The 19,820-nt window shown below is 53.0% G+C and overlaps 1 protein-coding gene across 1 annotated transcript in view; it reads right to left on the reverse strand.

Moving 5' to 3' along the window:
- The window catches only part of Tspan15 (tetraspanin 15), a 39,933-nt gene extending 20,240 nt beyond the window's left edge, over nucleotides 1-19,693 (reverse strand). Inside the window, exon 1 of the mRNA XM_046419785.2 lies at nucleotides 19,459-19,693. Coding sequence (XP_046275741.1) covers nucleotides 19,459-19,554 — 96 coding nt within the window. The 5' untranslated portion in view covers nucleotides 19,555-19,693. The remainder of the gene's footprint in view (nucleotides 1-19,458) is intronic.
- Between the last annotated feature and the right edge of the window lie 127 nt (nucleotides 19,694-19,820).

The following is a 19,820-nucleotide window of genomic DNA, read 5'->3' on the forward strand; positions in this document are numbered from 1 at the left end:
GACTTCTCCCGGAGGAAGAAGGGGACCCAAGAGGTGGAATCCGTGGAAGTGCGGTTGTCTCCCCTTTTTATAGTTTTTGGTGATGGAATGTAGGTGGGAAGGCCCGAGGGGTGGGACACAGGTGGGCCAGAGGAGTAATCTGGGCAGGAGGGACTTCATTATCACTTCTTTGGGATGGGCTTTGGGCCTAGGGCTTTTCTGGGACTTTATTAACATTCCATGAGTTGTCCTGTGTTTCCCGGAATTCATTCTCAGCATGGCCTCCATTTAGATCTCACTCGATATTAGACCCGGTTTACCTAACTACACTGACTACCTAACTTTAAATCTGGCTTCACTAGGTCCATTTTTACTCCTAAAGGGATAAATCAGGCTGTGTATTAGGCTCCATGGGGTTACACCGAGTCAGACAGAGGCCAGACTGAGGCCAGGAGAGCGGCAGCTGGAGACATGCTGGGGTGGATGCAAGGAGGCCTGGAGAGGGGTCTGAAAAGCCAGGAGCGGGGCTGCACACTGTCATCCCAGCAGCCCGGGAGGCTGAGGCAGGAGGACTGGGAGTTCAAGGCCAACCTCAGCAAGTTGGTGAGGTGCTAAGGAACTCAGTGAGGCCCTGTCTCCAAATAAAATTCAAAATAGCGCTGGGGTGTGGCTCAGCGGGCAGTGCCCCTGGGCTCAATTCCCTGCACCGAAAAACAAAGTCAGTAAATAAAGGAGCTAAAGAAAAACATCACTAACCTCTGCCACAGCCTGGATCTTAAGTGTCCCCACAAAGGCCCACGGCACAGGCTTCTCCCCACATGGCCCTACAGGAAGCGGTGGGGCTTTAGAAGGTAGGGCCGAGGGAGAGGTCTTAAGGTCACTGGGGACATCCCTTGAGGGGAGTGATGGGCACTATCCCTTCTTCTCCATCTTTTTTTGCTTCCCTAACCACAGGGTGAGAGGTTCTGCTCTGTCACACGGTGCCTCCACGATGTGCCACCTCACCACAGGCCCAAAAGCAACTGGCATAATAGGTCACGGATGAGAACCTCCAAAAATGTGAGTTGGAATAAACCTTTCCTCTTTATAAGTTGGTGACCTTAACTGTTACAGTAACAGAAAAATGACTAATGTAACCTCTGATGGCAATGTTCCTTTCTATGTGAATGTAGGCCACAAATGGAGGTAGTTAACAGACCTGCAACAGTCACCAGTAGCAATCATACTGTTGTCCTTATAAGTACCTTAAAATATTGTCAGGCATGTAATCCCAGTGGCTCGGGAGGCTGAGGCAGGAGGATCATGAGTTCAAAGCCAGCCTCAGCAATTTAGCAAGGCACTAAGCAACTCAGTGAGACCCTGTTTCTAAATAAAATATTAAAAAAGGGCTGGGGTGTGGCTCAGCGGTTAAACGCCCTGGGTTCAATCCCCAGTACTATATATGTATATCGTGTATATATGTATTTATATCACGTATATTAATTCAAAATTACAGTAGTATTAGACTCACTGCTAAATCTCATGATTTAATGTATTAGTAAAGGAGCATATTGCCACTATATCACAAATTTGGTTTTATAAAGTTTTAATAATTTTATCACAATGTAATTGGTTACTTTGTAATACTGTGCATTTCATTATATGCATATAAATATGCTGTTCTGGGGAAGGGGTCCATAGGCTTCCCCAGTTCCAAAAGTGAAGTCCCCTGGTCTGTGGGAAGCCCAACAAGTCCCACGTGGAGGCGGGACTGACATGGAGAGTGGGACTGACATGGAGAGTGGGAGGAGGGAGACGACAGAACCCCCAGCTTTTCTCCTAGGAAGCCCCGAGATCTCACTCTAGAACCTTCTCAGGAAGCACTTGAGGCCCCAAAGCCATGTTGAGCCCAAGCAAAACACTTTTCAGAGTTCCCAGCTTGCAAGGGGTGGGGAATACAGAGCTGACTCCGCAGCCAGAGAGTGTGAATAACCTGGGGCCAGCAGGTGCCCTGCCTCTGGCCCAGAGAAACCAGGGCTGCCCCTCCATCAGCCCTTCTGCCGCGAGGCCAGCTCTGCCTGGCCCTGGGCCAAGCCCACTCTACAGACAGCCACCCACGGGCTCCGCCCCTTATGTCCCAGCCTCTCTCCCTGCAGGAGGTCAGGGTGCAGGAAGGGACAGCTCAAAGTGAGAGGCCGGAGCAGCCCTGGACCTGGGTTTACTGACTCAGTCCCCACGGCCTGGGCATGCTCTCTTGGCCTCTCTTCCACCTGTGAAGCCGGAAGGCCTGCTGCCGTCACCGGGCAATGACATCATCGTGCATCACGCTGCAGAGGCCGCACCTCCTCCTCACACTCAGGGAACCGGATTTCACTTCCCAGAGCAGAGACTGTGCAACCCGGAGCCCGTGAGAGCCAGATCCAGGATTCCGACCAGTCTTCTGGCCTGTCACTAAAGTCCCCAGATGGAGAGACTTGGAGTGAAACAGCTTTCAAAATGCAAAGATGCCAATAGAAATGTCTGTGACCATGGCAATGCCTAACATGGTAGCCACCAGCCACTGGTGCCTAGTGAGCTCCTGGAATGTGGCTCAGGTGCCTGAGGAACTGAGTCAGTCATTTTTTTTTTTTTCTTTAAGAGATGAGGCCATGCCTTGTTGCCCAGGCCCCCCCAAACTTCTGGGCTCAAGAGATCCTCCTGCCTCAGCCTCCCAAGTAGCTAGGAGTATGGCACCCGCCACTGCACTCCAGCCTGGATTTGTCATTTTCTTTCATTTGCATCCCATTTCAGTTTGGTCACATGTAGCTGGTGGCCACTACCGGGTGGCTTACCTAGAGCACCTGCCCTGGAGGTTGAGCCTCACCACTCCCACATGGCTCCTCTGGGAAAGCAGAGAAGAATTACGTGCCCAGTCAGCCTTCAGCTACCTAGAGGACACTGGACAGCATGTACCCACTTCCTTCAGGAGGAAACCATCTCTTCTCCCCTTTCCCAGCAGAGCTCTGTCCCCAGGGAAAGCAAGACAACCAGATCCAGGGAATCATAGCAGTGCCCCAACCCAAACTTATACAGGGCCACTCTGTTGCCCCAAGAAGGTACCTGCCCACCTTCAGGACCACCACAGAGTATCCTAAGTTCTACAGACCTGGACCTTGGACCTCCTGAGCAGGTTCCAGCTCTACTCCAAGCAGCCTGTGCTTAAGGACCTGGCTCCTCTCCAGCGCCAACCCACAGCCAGTCCTTGAGAAAGCAGCAGAGGCTACCTCCCCCTGCTGGGTCCCTAGACTTTGTCACTAGTACTTTGCTGCCAACTGTCTTGAGCCTGGACAGGAAGAACTTCCCCCCTTTATAAAAACGGGACATCAAACTTGGTGCCTATAATGATGTCTGTAATCTCAGTGACTCAGGAGGCTGAGTCAGGAGGATATCAGTTCAAGGCCAGCCTCAGCAACTTAGCAAGGCCCTAAGCAACTTAGAGAGACCCTGTCTCAAAATAAAAAGTAAAAATGGCTGGGGATGTGTCTCAGCAATAAAGCACCCCTGGGTTCAACCCCCAGTACCAAAAAATAAATAAAAGCTGGACTTGGGGCACAGAGAACTTGATTGTTCCCGGACACATCCTCTGGCACAGGTAGCTTCTGTGTTACTTTTGTCATGTCTGGTACCATTTATTAGCCAGCCTTCCTGTCCCCACTGATCTGCTGTGACCCCACTGCCATTCCCTAAGTGACCACACCTGCCTGGTCTACTCTCTGCCTCTTTCACTGGTCATTCTGTCTGTTCTTAAACAAAACTCCCTACTGTGACTGTAGCTTTATAATCTCGGCATCTCGGAGGCAGAGTCCCCACTTCCTGCCTTTTTCACAAGTGTCCTGGATATTCTTGGATCTGGACTCTTTCATGTGTAATTTAAAATCATCATATCAATCTCTGTGAATAAAAGAAGAGGCGCTGGACTGTGGTACACGCCTGCAATCCCACAGGCTCGGGAGGCTGAGGCAGGAGGATCACAAGTTCAAAGCCAGCCTCAGCAACGGCAAGGCGCTAAGCAACTCAGTGAGACCCTGGCTCTAAATAAAATACAAAATAGGGCTAAGGATGTGGCTCAGTGGTCGAGTGCCCCTGAGTTCAATCCCCAGCACCAAAAAAAAAAAAAAAAAAATGTAGGAGAGGGCACTGATTGGGATTACACTGAATCTATAGATCCCCTTAGGGAGAAGCGACATTTTGGATCCTCTCAGGCCTCTGGCCCACGAGCAAGGCCTATCGCTCCTTATGCATGTCCTCTTTGTGTCGTCTTCAGTAATAAGGCCCACCTACCTCCCCGCTCACCCCCGCTGGCTGGCAGAGCGCGACAAGGCCTTGCAGGGTCCGCCTGGCCCGCCTGTGGAGCCAGCCCCTGGGAGACCCTGTCCTCGGAACACAGGCCCATCCAGAAGCAGAGTGGGCCGTGCAGCCGCTGTGCTAACCTCCCCTCAGCAGAAACTTGATTTAAGAGACTCCTCCGCACGCAGCACATTCCAGGCTGGGACGGAGCTAACTGGAAGCTCTGCCAGCCCTGGTTATGCATCCAGCCAGGGCAGAGTGGGCTTTCCGACCAAGGACAGCCACAACCACGAAGCACAGGCCCTGAGCTGGCCCAGCCCGGCCCCTTCTTGGGCAGCAGAGCCGGGGGCAGGTGAGTGGGCGGGGTCTAAGAAGTAGCTGACCAGGACACTCTGAGGCCAGATGCAAGGAAATTACGTCCTCTGGGGATATCAGAGGAGGCCCTGGGGTGAGAGTGGGGGGCGCACGGAGTCTCCTTCACGCTCCTCGGCCTGCTGTGGGCTCAGGAACTGGCCTGGGTTTCTGCAGGACGAATAAATGTGAGAAATGATATTGCTTCAGCCGCCTCTAAGCCCAAAGAAGGAGCTCGTGGTGACTCTCCTGGATCACGGCCCTGGGAGCTGAGGGCTGAGGGTGACTCATGTTGAGTCTGAAAACCATGGAGACAGCCGCGGGAAAGAGGGGAGTCAAGAACAAGGCCCCTCCACCCACACCCCCCCCGGGTTCCTTTCCTCCCCAGACCTGTCTGTCTTGCCACCCATGAGTCTGAACCGTGAGACCCAGAGCCTGCCTCGGGGGGCTGTGTCCCCTCCGTCCGCAGCTAATGGGGTCAGCAGAGGATCTGTCCTGGCTCAGGCCTGCAGGGCCCAGGCCAGTGGACTCACTGGCCAGAGGCCAACCAGCGCAGAAGACAGTGTTCTAGGTGCACCCTAGATGTCTGACCATGGGACAGGAAGTCCCCAGCTCAGGCCACCTCCAGCAGCACCCCAGGCATAGAGGTGGAGCTCTGAGGGGAGGGACGGGGAATGGAGTCTGTTGTATGGGCTTGGGGACCCCGGGATGCAGAGCTCTGTGGGGAGGGGGCTGCTCCCGGCTGGGGTCAGCACTCAGGGGTACACCCCTCTGCCACCCCACTGCGGGCAAGCCCTCCCCTGTCTTCCTGGGGCCCAGGCCTGCCTTCCCCTGCAGACCCCGGCGTCCACCGCCCAGGCCCGGTGCTCACTGCTGCAGCTTCCAGCAGAAGTGGACAAGACCGTCCCCACAGACCCTTTAATAGGAGATACAGGCACACTGAGGTCACAGAATGACATCTGTCCTGTACAATGCCCTCCAGTTCAGGTCCCAGCAGCCTTTCAGAGCCCACACTTGGCCACCAGGGACTGGCCCAGGCACCCCTTCTCCTCCCACTGGCCTGGGTCTTTACCAGAGATGGAGCCTCTGTGGAACCCAAAGTGGGGACCAGAGGAATTTCAGGAACGGGGGAGGGGCCCCTGGGAGCTCTTGAAAGGAACGGGGGGGGGGGGCGGGGGGGGCAGGGACAGGCAGGAAGGGAAGGAGAGACAGGAGACTCCAGCCGCAGGTGCAGGGGGCTGAGGCCCCAGAGCAGGGCTGCGTGTCCTGTAGGGAGAGACCTGGCTGAGCTGGCCACACATAAATTAGGGGCCGTCTCTACACAATTTTAGCACGATGGCAGGGCTTGCAGAGATGCCCTATCATTGCCGAAATCACGGCTCCTGTTTTGAATACAAGATGCAGGGTTTTTTTTTTTTTTTAAATATCTTTATTTTACTTATTTATTTTTATGTGGTGCTGAGGATCAAACCCAGGGCCTTGCACATGCTAAGCAAGCACTATACCACTGAGCCCCAGCCCCAGCCCAAGATGCAGTTTTATATGTAAGAAAAGAACAAATCAATGGCTTTACATGTATGGGGGGGGGTGCGTTGGGTGTTCTTTCCCTCTTTGCTCAGAATGCCACGCCTCTGCCCCTTTGCTATTGGAGCTGGAAGGGACAATCGGATCACCTGTGAGGACTTAACAGAGTGTGCACTCCAAGGGCTGATTCCTAAGGCCACAGGGGAAAAGCAGGCAGCGTCGGACTGGACGGAGCACTGGGCTGGACCGTGAGGGTGCTCGACTCTGCCACTCGTTCCCCGCCATCCTGGACAAGCCCCTTCCCCGCTCTGGGTCGGGGAGTCGCCGCACATCAGCTGGCTGAGGCGGTGCAGTCCTGATTTCCCATCTGGCCCAGGGATGTGTCGCAGTTCTGCATGAACAAAGAACCCCCAAAGGGGGCAGAGACGCCCCCGCTCCCCGATCCTCGATCATCAGGCACACACTGCCAGCACTTTGTCCCACAACAGCCCCAGAAGAAAGACCATTGTCATACAGCCAAAGGGCGCTCAACCATCCTCCAAAGCTCAACTCAAAGTCCTCCTCCCCCAGGAAGACTTCCTGGGTCACCCCTGTGATAAGGACCTCCCTCCACTTCTTTATTTAAGAAACCAACAAGGAGAAGCACTCAGTGGGGTGATATTTAACCACGCCTGTGGAACAGCTCATTCAGATATTTATTACCTACTGCAGGCGGGGCCTGGAGGCAGGACCCAGAACACACATGCAAATTTGACCTCGACAGCTAATACAGGAGGCTCTCCCGGAAGCTCACAGGAAGTTTGGTAACTTACCACCCAGACCACACTGCTGCCACAGGGAAACGGATTAGCTAAGCCAGGTCACGATGGCTCAATGAACCAAGATGCCCCTGAAGCAAGATGTCACACCAGAGCTCCCAGGACCCAACGGGAGCTCCTTATTTTTCTCCCCCCAGTGATCTCGTGGTACTTTTGTAATTCAAACATTTCAAGACCCAACCAAACACCAGAAACCGTTCCCCTTTAGAGCCATTTTGGTCCACACCTAATTCAAGGTGGACCTGTTCTGAATTCCAAGCCACACTCACTGACTCAACTTACATTAAGCATCTACGATAGACCAGGCACTGGAAATGAACTGGTGAGACCTAGTTCCCGTCCTCAAGGAGCCCAGCCTGGCAAGAGTCACCAGCACACCAAGAAATGTGGCAGAAACTCTGGGGCGCATGCCAAAAAGGGTGTAGAAGGGACAGAGGAGGAGATGCTAAGTCAGACAGGCAGGATCTGGGAAGGCTTCCTGGAGGAGGAGGTATTTGAACTGAAATATTTAATGGACAAGCAGGAATTGCTCGAGTGCACAAGGGGTAAGGAGTCCCACGTGCACATGAAGGTGCCACGGGGACAGCAGATCAGCAGGACTGGGGCCAAGGACAGACAGAGGAGGAGAGAGAGGAGGGGGCCGGGGAGGCTCTCAGAAGCCACCGGAGCCTGGTTCATGGGTTAAGCCAAGAAGTTAGTTCATTCTTTCAACATCTACTCACGGAGCACTTATTAGGCACCAGCCTTCTTGGAAGCCAGGGGTTCTCAAAGTTTGTAGTCTCAGAATTCCTTTCCGCACCTCAAAAATCTTGAGGCCTCTAGAGCTTTCCTCCTCCGTGGATAATATTCACCAATGATTTACCATAAGTCAGTTAAAACTGAGACGTGTTATAAATATTTATTAACTTATTTAAAAATGACAATAGATTGATGTGTTAACATACACAGCATATTTTTTAGAAATATTTTTTCCAGAAAAAAAAAAATGAATGAGAAGAGTCGCACGGACTTTGCATTTTTGCAAATATTAACATGTGGCTAAGGCGACAAGAGATTCTCATATCTGCTCCTTGTTCTGTTTATTGTCACATCAGCCGAGTGCCCTGAAATACCCCACCAGGTGCCCCAGGGGAAGGAGAACGGGGCTTCTTAGTATTCCTAGGAAGGTGGTTTTGACCTCATGGGCCCCTGAAAGGGACCCCAGAACTTCTTGGAACCACTTTGAGGACACACCAAGGCACAATCCAAGCAAAAACCACAACTTTCTTTCCTTTCCCTTTTCCATAAGTTTGAATTTGCTTTTCAATAAAAAGATAAGGACACAAGCGGGATCCAAGGCCCGCGCTGCCCAAGAGGAGGCCTCTGCCAGGCCTGAGCTCTGGCTGCTGCTCCAGACCCCGCAGGAGGCCAGCAGGAAACCTCGAGGGCCACAGCCGGGAACTGAGGGTCTTCCAGCCAGAGTTGATGCCTACCCAGGTATTTACTAACTGCTAACTGCCGCTAAACACAGGCTAGAACCAGAACCGAACTATTATACATAAGTGAACCTACTAGAAAGCTTCTGAACACGCTCTTTGTGCAAGAGACCTGGAGGGGAAGAGGAAGGCTTGGCGCCTTAAATCTTTCTTCCCCTATTTAAAAAAATCAGGACCAGAGAAGATAAATACAACAAAGCCACCTGACACAAAACCCCAGTGCTGAGAGAGGAGGAGAGGCCACAGTGAGCCTTCCCTGAGGAAGTGACCCAATAATAAGTACCCACTAGCTAAGGCACTCGCCCCTCAGGAGCTGTGTGATGCTGGATATCCTGTATCCCTCTCTGAGCATGGTTTCTCTCTATTATAAAACAGGAATAGAATGGTCACTGAGAAGATCCCCAGAGAGAGCCAAGCTCCTTGGTAAACTGTAAAGTACTGTGACACACAATGAGCATCACCATTCTTTCAAAGTCAGCAAAGTACAGGCTGTGTTGGGACTGAACACATCACAGTATTGAAGTCCCCGGGAAAGAGCCAGGAGCAGCCACCTGGGATTTGCATGCCTCTAAAGCTCTGGCCCTTCTCTTCCCATGTTGTTTAGCCTCTGGTCAGCACAGGGGGATTTCCTGGCTGAGAAGTCAAGTTCAATGCCATCGACTTGATATTTTTCTTTAAACCAACTGACTTTTCCTCTGAAAATAAATTGGGTCCTGACCTAACCTAATCAACACCTGCGCTGTCACAGATCTGAGGTACTAACTGCTGTCTTCAGATACATTACACTGAATACAGACACGCTGGACATTTCTAACGATCTCCCATGGACCACCGAATGTCTGTGGACCCCCCAGGAGTACGCAGATGGATCCTGACCTGGCCCAACCCCCAATTGTTCAGATGGGAATCTGAAGCCCAGAGAGAGACTGTCACTCCCACAAGGTCACACAGCGAATTAGCCATCGGTCAGCAGCTGTGACCCAGTTCTTCCGGCTCCCAGGCCAGTGCTCGTTCCACAGCAAGCTTCCAACCCCCTTCCCCCGCCCCCCAATCAGGAGCAAAAGTTCTCACGCCCTGGCACATCCTCTCCAAAAAAAGAAAAAGAAAAATTTTTTCTGAAGGACAGAGAAGCCAGCTCCGTTTCTGCCTCCCTGAAGCTCTGGAGGGCCTGAGGAGACCAGGGCCCAGAGCCTTCGACCCTCGAGGTCTGCGTGCTCCCTCCCCCTGCCCCCCCACAGGGCACCCATCAGCCCTCTTCCTGGGGGACCCCAAGGACCAGGCTTCCACTCCAGCGCCCTTGCTCCTCCAGCAGAGCCTCTGGGAGAACTGGAGGCACCCAGATGTCAAGGAAATGTGTGACCAGCGACTACACAACTGAACAATGAGCAAAACCCCAATCCTGCCTTTAAGAGAGAAAAGTTCCCACCAAGCACAGGTGGTGGCACACACCTGTCATCCCAGAGGTTCAGGAGGCTGAGGAGGGAGGATCGTGAGTTCAAAGCCAGCCTCAGCATCTTGGCGAGGCTCTAAGCAGCTCAGCGAGACCCTGCCTCTAAATAAATTTTTCTAAAAGGGGCTGGGGGTGTCTCCGTGGTCAAGCACCCCTGGTTTCAATCCCGGGTACTTAAAAGAGAAAAGCACGCACTGGCGAGTCACAAACTCTCCGAGCCTCCTTGCTCAGTAGCAGGACAGGGACAAGCTGCTTCCCAGGCCAGAGCATCCCTAGCAAGGATGTCCACAGAGGAACCCAGCCCGAGCCACGCACAGGAAGGGCGCACGTTAGCTCATAAAGACAAAGGAAGAGGATGTGGGGGGCAGGACTCAGGCAGAGAGAGGGCAGCATAGGGGGATTTCCTGGCGGAAAAGTCAAGTTCAAGTCCACGTGAGGCCAGCAGCAGAGGAGAGCTCAGGGGAGAAGGAAGACAGGGAGACACAGACCAGAAGCAGGCCCCGGCCCACCTTGACGACTCCAGCCCTCGTCTCATTTCTGCTCTGACCACAAACCCGTCCCCTGCCCCTTAGGGATGTAAAGAGTTAAGTGGCCATGGCTGACCCTGGGGGAGCCCTGAACCCAGCTCTGACCAAGTGTCCCCGCCAGGGCCACCTGGGAGCTGCTGACCCGACCCACCCAACATGCCCAGATCACCTAAGTCTGCAGATTCACCCCTCAGACTCAGCCAGCTTCTCAAGGGACAGTGACAAATCCGGCTCGTCTGTCCCCACAGCCACCATCACAGGGCCCGGCAAACAGCAACCCCCGGGGGTCAGAGGCTGAGCAGAACCCAGCAGAGGATGAGCTGGGTCCTGCTGCCTGGGCTCCGGTCCTGCAGTGAGCACTCTCCCTCCCTCTGAGAGTCCCACGTCAGGGATCTGTCCCCAGGCATGGCAGCAGTCCCCTTTGCAGAGTGGACACCCACATCCTGGCTGGAGAGGACAAAACCAGGGGTACGGGGCACTGCGGAGTACCCACGGGGCCTCAGGAGGTTGGAGGTTGTCCTCGGCCAGCATTCTAGAAACTGGGGCACTGCCATGTGGCCTAGGCTCAGTATCCTCCTTTCTGTGAGAAAGGGGTAGACCAGATGCCCGGTACGGCCCCTGGACATTCAGCCCAACTGGAAGTCCAGCGCATATGCTGACCCCCACCCCACCTCCGCTTCCCCCCCAGAAGGTTATATGCGAATCCCAAATACTGAACAGCCCTGATAGCAAGCAGCGGAACTGCTTCCAGAACCAGGAAGTCCTTCCTGAGGAGACTCAGCCCACATTCCCTTCCCCGGTTCTGACGCTCTGTCTACCGTGTTCCTTCAGCGGGGACACCAGGAAACTCCCTGACCTGGGTGAGGGCCTGTGCAGGGCACTGCAGCCCCTCCCCTGCCACCCCCGCTGTCCCCGACACCTCCCCCCTCCGCCCTCTCCTTCCCTCGGTGTCAGGGCAGTCCAGGAGGAGACGAGGGTCCAGGCCCTGCTCAGTTGGGCCCCTCTCTAGTGAGGCCACCTGCTGAAGCAGAAAGAGTTTGTGACAGGCTCCCAGGCCCACCTGGGGGACTTGGAACAACAGATTTTTTCCTCCCTCAACTCGGGGGTCTGAGGAGCAGCAGCCTCTTTGAACTCCTGGGGGCTCCTGGCAATCCCAGTTTGTGTGCCCTTGCCCACGGGTGGCCATCCCCAGCGTGTGTCTGTGTCTTTGCTGTCCCTCTCAAATAGCCCCCTGCCCTTCTCTCATAAAGGCACTTGTCACTGGATTGGGGCATGCCCAGGAAAGCCATGATAGAATCTCAGTGCCCTGAACTTCATTGTGTGTGCAAAGACCCTTTTAAAAAATATATTTAGTCGTTTATAATTGACATTTATTTTATTTATGTATTTTTTATGTAGTGCTGAGGATCGAACCCAGTGCCTCACACATACTAGGCAAGTGCTCTGCCACTGAGCCACAACTCCAGCCCTGCAAAGACCCTTTTTCCAAACGAGGTCACATTCACAGATTCAGTGACATTGGCAGGTCACCATTCAAACGACTACAGAGCTCAGGAGTCAGAAAGCCAGTCCTCATCCTTGCTAAAACTCAAAGAAGGTCCTCACACTCGCCGGGCATCTCCACATCTGGAAAAGGAGGCGAGGCCCTGCCGCATCTCTCCTGGGTGGTCAGAATGACAGGTGGTGGATACTTGTGAAATCAGGTGGGCTTCCCTGTGTGACACCCTTGAATCGGTAGCTGTCAAATGGGAGACCTAATTTAAGGGGAAAAATGATCACAGATCACCCCCAGAATTTGTGACTGGAATCTGATTCTATAGAACCGTCTCCAAGTTACAAACTGCAGATAAATGTTTCCTTTAGAGCACATAATAGGTTGTCCGAAAGGTAGCCTTTGCTGCTGACACCCACTTCCCCTCCTCTATGTGGGGAGACCACACCTTAGACTGCTCCCTCTCACCTCTTCTGGCCCCAGAGGCCTCGCCTGGAGCCAAACAGACGCACCACATCCACGGCCACCTGATGGCACCCCTTACACAGCACAGACCCTGGCCCCAGGCTCCCACAGGGGCTTCTTGCAGCCCCACTGCTCTGGGTGCTGGGTGGTCTCACGGCCTTGCCTGGACCCGGCTGCCTGGCCCACAACCAGTCCAGGGCGGAAAGGGCAGGAACAGACCAACCCCTGGGAAAGCCATGTGCGCAGAGGGGTCAGAGCTCAGCTTACAGACACCACCACAACCATCTGCTCTAGGCAGACAAGCATCCCCAGGAGGAGGCAGCCTCCTCTGGCAGAACTGACTTCAGAGTCTTCATCCCATCTTCTGTCCCCAGCTCCCCCTAAGCAATGCAAGGCACCCCAGGAAAGTCTCCATCCTCCCGGGGCACGGGGCCTGGTACCTTCGCTCTCATAGGGGTCTCCCCATAACCTGCTGGGATGTCCACAGATGAGGGGCTATCAAGCACAGAGAGGTGATCCTTTACCCAGGGTCACATGGAAGAGCTGACACTTGGTCTAGGTCTCCAGATGGCCCTGCCACCAGTCATGATAACTAAACCTCTACTTTCAGTTGTTTAGACTCCAAACTTCTCATACGTATATTGGGTCTCAGCCACGCTCTCCACCCACATCTTGGTCCCTCTTAGAGCTCCCCTTCTGTTTCAGGTTTACTCGCCTATATGCCTCGGGGCCTTTGCACTTACTGTCCCCTCTGTGTGGGATGTCTACAAGCCTTTTACCATGGCTGGCTCCTTCTCATTCTTTAAGCCTCAGCTGAGATGTCAGCTCCTCATTAAGGCCTTCCTTGACCATATTATCTACAGTAGGAACCCCCGGCCCTCCCCAATGACTCCCTGATTCCCTCCTCAGCAAGAGTGTTTGTTTTCTGCTTTGTGGCAGCCTCTCTGGTTCACAGTATTTTCCTGCACCTACCACAGTGCATACAACAGGTGTCATGTAACTATTTATCGACTGAATGAATAAGCAACTGAACTGTCCCCACCCACCCAGCAAGAATGGCTGCCTTAGACTAGCCCCTCCTGTCTCCTAGCAAGATATCATCTCTAACCCACTCACACCCGTTCACATGTCTGGGAATGGCCCTCTGTCCCGGTTCACCCAGACAACATCGTTCCCTGCCAGTGGAGCCGACTGGTACCGACATTTCACTATCAGGCCCTTATCTGCTTGCCTCGGAGCCCCACCCAGGGTGGCACTGTGAGTCACATAGAGAGAAAAGTCGGGGTAGGCAGGCAGCTGGTTATACCTGCTTCTCCAGGAACCAAAAGCCAAAGGTCCAGGGTCCAGTCCTGCAGGATGAAGCAGTCTCCCCCCAGGAGGAGCCACCCACAGAACCTAGACTGAGTGGGGGAATTCTCTTGGGGTCTTGCTTTGCCCTTCTGTACGAGGAAGGCACTGGGGGCTTTCCAACATGCCCTGTAGGAAGACAGGACTGCTCTGTGCTCAAGTCCAAGGTCAGCCCCAGGCTGTGAGGCCATCCCCATCCCACAGCCCACTGGGCATGCTGACCACTTCTCCAAAGTGAAAGCTGCCCCACTTCCAACAGCAGCTTCCTAATTTCCCCTTTGAAGTACCTGCTTGGCACAGAGGACGCCTTGCCCAAGAACCAAGCGCAAGAAGAAAAACAACGTAAGGAGATAAAACCTCTACCTAGACACACAAAGAGACCCGGGTGGGTGTCCACTAACAAATAACCGCAGCTCCCTCGGGGGTAGAACTGGAGGGGACTTCTATCGTCCCCAGGTGCTTTGCCAAGTGGCTGGAACTCGGTTTATAACCAGGTGCCCGTATTATTTTTCACCAAAACAACAAAGCTCTTTTTCCAAGAGCTGGAAACGGAATCCACATTCTTTTCTGTCTGTCATCACCTGGTCCCACACAGGGGGAGGCCAGGGACCTGGTTCCTCTCCAAAGGCCACCTCCGACCCTCTCCTGCTCCCTGGAAGATGAGCTGGGGGCCTGGGAAGGTCACTTTTACATCTGAATCCATTTAGCCTTCTGGCAGGTTCTAACATCCATAGGTAAAGGAGGCCCGGGGAGTGAGGGCCTCATCCATTCAACCTGTGCGTGCCAGTTAGGATGTGGGACCCGCGCAGCCTGGGACAGAGGCCACCCTCTAACCACGGCACCACAGGGAAGTACAAAACTCATGGGCCAAGCTCCGCTGAACCCGTCCATCCCGGAAGGAGGCCAGAGAGAGCTCAGGTTGCCTCTGGCACTCATTTCCGCTGCCACCTGTCCACGCGCGCTTCCTCCCCATTCTCCGGCCCCCCTGGGCTCTTTTCTCCCTTATCAGGCGACACCCCAGCCCTGACACCCTTACCCAGCTGGAAACCCTGCCCCACTGCCACGGCAGCGGGGCCTGGCGCATCCTAGAGAGCCAGTGGCTGCACGGTCTGCCCAGCCCACTCTGCTTACCCGACTACCAGGGCTGCCCGGCAAGCCAGCCTCTGCCCCAGGCCCAATGCCTGCCTGTAGCACAGCTAGGACTCAACGGCCCTCGTGCAACAAGCGTTCCCTGAGCACCTACTATGTGCCCAGCCCCAAGCCCAGCATTCAGAGGAAGACTCAAATGAGCCACACCCCTGGCCTCCAGGAGCCCACAGTCCAGCAAGGAAAAGCAGCCATGTAAGCAGATCTCTCGAATACCCCGGGCAGTGCTAAAATTAGAGGCGTGTCCCCAGTGGTCTGAGGGTGCATGTGTCAGAATGATTCACCCTGGACTGCGGGAAGAGCCTGCTCCGAGTGTCTCTGGCAGAGCCCATTTCTGATGGAACCATTTCAGCAACATTCTGGAAAGAGCTGGGAGAACTGGCCTGCAGAGGAAAAGAGATCTGGGGGGCTCAGGCCAGCTCCCCTAGAGACCCTAAACACATTGGGTCTCTCAGCCCCCTCTGCAAACAAAAGGGCCCCCGGTGCAAAACCAGAGATCACTGTAGGTGGCTCTGGGTCTCATTCATATTGACTCAAAGGCCTGAACTTCTCTTTGGAGTCAATTCCCTTCTGACCCCTCCAATCACATGAGTCTCAGTCTAAAGTTCAAGCTGCTAAAGTACCTGCCAACCTGCCTGTTGAAAAGAGAGGGTGACCCCAGCACCCACAACATGTAGCTAGTATTTCATAAAGTTGTCTCATTATCCCTGTATTTTATTTTAACCATTATCTGCTATCTATGTTGAGGGGACAGGTTTTCCGTTAGTAGAAAAGATACAGCACCCCCTTTTAAATTTGAAGTCAGTTTAAAGAAATATATGAAGTAAATATTACAATTGGTATCACCTCTCTTTAGGGAAATTTAACAACATCAAAATCAAGGGCTGGGCTGGGCGCAGTGGCACACTTCTGTAATCCCAGTGGCTTGGGACGCTGAGGCAGGAGGATTGCGAGTTCAAAGCCAGCCTCAGCAACTTAGAGAGGCCCTAAGCAACTCAGCAAGACTCTGTTTCTAAATAAAATATTAAAAAGGCTGGGGATGTGGCTCTGTGGTTAAGCATCCCTAGGTTCAATCTTTAATACAAAGAAAAAAAAATCAAGGGCTGGGGTGTAACTCAGTGGTAGAGCACTTGCCTAGAATGCTCAAGGTCCTGGGTTCCATCCCCAGCATTGCAAAACAGAAAAGAAAAATGTAAATACCCACGCAAAACCAAGCAACCCTATTCTATCACGCCAGAGGTTCCCGTGGTGACTGGCCCTGCAGCGAACGGGAGGGAAAAGACTGAAGGGAGTAGGAGGGCCCCTCCGTTTTCCTCTGTTCCATTGGTTGGCGCTGGAGTTGACGTATGGTGCACAGCTCTCACTTTTCAAAAACTCATCCAGCCGCATGTGGCTGTGTTAGCTGAACTTCTGCGTTACGGTAGACACTCACATCCTCATTAGCCAACAACTCCACTTCTAGAAACCACCCTGCAGACAGGCACACACACACACACACAAAAAAAAAAACCCCACAGTATCACCTGCCTGCTCCCACAAAAGATTAGAACAACCTCAGAATTCCCTAGCGGGGCCTGTTCAAATAAATTCTGGCATAGCCTGGAGTGACATCTATGTACCATCGAGAATGAGGCAGCCCCTGGCAGGTCACCAAACTTTCCAAGGATTTAAGTGAAAAAGTAAGGGGCTATACATGGTTCTGGGTACGGTGTTGCCTTATGTGGAAAAATATATATATATATATATATATATATATATATATATATATATATATATATATATATTATACACATACTATATATTATTTTGTATATACTATTTATATTATTTTATAGGCAAGGATGTTTGTGCCTACAACATCCTTTGCCTAGGACACCTCAGTCAATGATATCACAAGAACCTGTGGCGAGGGTCCCTCTGGACGGGGTAAGCTAGGAGAGAAGAAGGGAGGTTGTTACTGATGCTTTTCTGCTTTCAAATTTTGCACAGAGGGCATGCACTTCCTGTCAAAAATAATTTTTAAGGGGAGTCTTACAGAAAGTGCATGGCTATATGGTAAATTTTAGGGTCCCAACCCCAGGCCTAAAGACAGAAAGCGTTAGCACTCTGGGCTTATAAAGCAAATAACCCTTGCCCCACCCTCCTCTCGTAGAGGGATGGAACAAAGATAATGGGCTTTCCTGCAAATGGTTTCCAATTAACAGCAGACTCAGTTCAGGACAAATTACTTAACTCAGATCCTGAGTCTCTGCCCTGCAGTCAAACTCTGGCACCTGGAGCTGCCCGGCAGAGCCAGCAGGTGTCTGAGTTCTTGGCAACGGTGGTAAGATTATTAAGCAGAAATACTTCCAGGGACAGCAGTAAAGCAACCTCAGGTGGCCAGAAGAAGGCTTCCAAGTTCTGAGTCCTGCCTGGCCTCAAGCAAAGCAAAGCAAGGGCCAAGGGGTGGGCTTCTCTGGTGGCTGCAAAGGACAATGACAGAACAAGTCCTTGAAATTTGCGATTGCATAATTTATCCTTGTATAGTACTTTTCTCTCACTACATTATTAATCCTGTGGGGTGGAAGGTAGGGGATCACTTATCCATTCCACAGATGAGAAAACAGAGGCATGGGGAGGTGAAGAGATGGCCAGGAGAAGGATCAGCCTTGGCCTTTGCTTTCAACTGCAGAAAGAAAGAAGAGTTCTAAGCTAGACAAGGGTGGGCAAAGAATCCCTGGGGACTTACAGGACACATAAGACCATCTTATGCAGCAGTTTTGTGTGTGTGTTTTACATTTTAGTTGTAGATGGCCACAATACCTTTATTTTATTTGTTCATTCATTTTTATGTGGTGCTGGGAATCGAACCCAGTGCCTCACACATGCTAGGCAAGTGCTCTACCACTGAGCCCCAGCCCCAGCCCCTAATGCAGCAGTTTTTAATCTGGACTGCCTACTAAAATTACCTGGAGCCTAAGTAAATTTAAATAAACACCTTTGCCAGGGCACAGGAATCTGTAGTGTTTTTAAAAATTCTTTAATTGAGAGCTGGGGGTGTTGCTCAGTGGTAGAGCACTTGCCTATAGCATGCGCACAGCCCTGGGTTCTCTCCCACACTGCAAAAACAAGCCCTAGTTGGTTCTGATGCAACATTGGCTGAGAACCACTGAATTACAGCTCAAATCACCCATCCCAACCCCACAACTGCTTCTCTGTAGCCTCTGCCCTGGTCCTTGCCCTATCCTTTAGCCCCAAAACGTACTACGCATCTCTCTGTCACTGTACCTAGAGCCAGGAAATTGGACTGGAAGCTGGCCTGAGGCTAGAGTTTTCTACATGGCAAAATTAATGAACAGTTTTGAGACCCAAAACAGAGGAGGGATTTGCCTAAGATATCCCAGTGGGCCAGTTACAGAGTAGGACTAGAATCATGATGTGGGTTCCCACCCACAAAGGGGTCCCATCAAAAGTCCTGATAGCAAATTCAACAGCTTCTGTCAGCAGAAAAGGTTCAGTGAGGGGCTGGGGGTGAAACTAGGAGAGAGAGAGAGAGAGTGAGTTTCAGAGGGACACAGAGTGTCTGCCCTTATGGCAGAGCACAGCCAGGGGAGCTATTCTAGAGGGGCAGGGGTAGAGCCGGCCTGTAGAAAAGTATCCTGATTTCTTCGCTAAGGCCCAGGTCGTCTGAAAATGCCCTTATAAAAACCAGGCTCTTAGGGAGCTTACACTACTTTATCTCCAGATTCCCTGCCCAGAATAATGGCTCCTGCTTCTTGAACTCTGCACTGATCTCCATACTAAGCACTACATTTCATTTAATCTCCGCCTGCATCCTAAAAGGTGAAAATAATTACTGCCTCCATCTGCAGATGAGGAAACTGTGGCCCAGAGTAACTTCCCCAAGATCACTCAGCTAGAAAATGATAGCGACAAGATTCAAAGCCTAGTTAGTGTCCAACTACTGCCATTCTGCTCCTCAACAAGGCAGCAGAGGAGGGAAAGCCCAGTGACAGTGGAAACAGTAACTGAGCATGTGGGAGCTGAAGAGACCTCTGTCCACTGTAATCCTCCACTCAGGGCGGAAGCACGTGCATCCCCCTTCCACCCAAGAAGCCACCAAGATGCAGAGGGGGAAGTGCCTTGACCTGGGGTACAGGCAAGTAATTGCGGGGACCAGACCCGGAATCCAAGTGACTCCAATCACAAAGACTAACCACTTCTTCACCCGCTGATCGGAGGCAAACTCTAACACCCTACAGGCGTGGTGGGCGCGGCCAACAACGTAACCACCGCCTACCAGCCTGCCAGCTGATGCGCAGAGGGCTCGGGTGGCAGACTCAACCACCATTCAGGTAACAGTTGCTCTTGGTCGGCAAACTGGCTCTAACATTCCAGATGAAGCAGCTGAAATTAGGGCTGAACTGGAGCGGGCAGAATTTCCCGGTCCCAGGGAGAGTCTGGCGAGAAGCCAGAAGGCGCTCCCCGCGCTCTCCCCGGAGCAGCTAAATCTGGAAACAACTCCCGGCCCCGCGTGGGAGCTGTCGAGGAAGTGCGGACCTCCACCCACCTCGGCCCGGACCCCACTGGGATCACTCACCCAGAACACCGTCGAGTAGATGATGAGCGAGAACTTGAGCCAGAGATAGGAGAAGCGCGCGCAGTAGCGCACCTGCTCCGAGTCCCCGCGGGGCATCCTGGCGGGTCCCCGTGCAGGGCTTCGGGGATTCCGGGCTTCGGGGACTCTGGGTTCGGGTTCCGTTCCTTGGCCACTGCTCCAGGCTCCACCTGCGGCTACCCGGCGGCCCGCCCAGTTACCAGCGCTCTCTTCCGGACTGACAGGGGCGCGCCGCAATCACTGCCCCCGCCGGGGAGCCAGCGGCCCCGGCGGCCAATGGGAGAGAGGCGGCGGCCCAGCCTCTGGGAGGTGACGGGCCGGGGGCGGGGCTGCGGCTCGAGATT

The sequence above is a fragment of the Marmota monax genome, unplaced genomic scaffold (genome assembly GCF_021218885.2).
Source record: "Marmota monax isolate L192 unplaced genomic scaffold, Marmota_monax_Labrador192_F-V1.1 WCK01_AAM20220418_F8-fsc00019, whole genome shotgun sequence".
In the NCBI taxonomy this organism is placed as follows: domain Eukaryota; kingdom Metazoa; phylum Chordata; class Mammalia; order Rodentia; family Sciuridae; genus Marmota; species Marmota monax.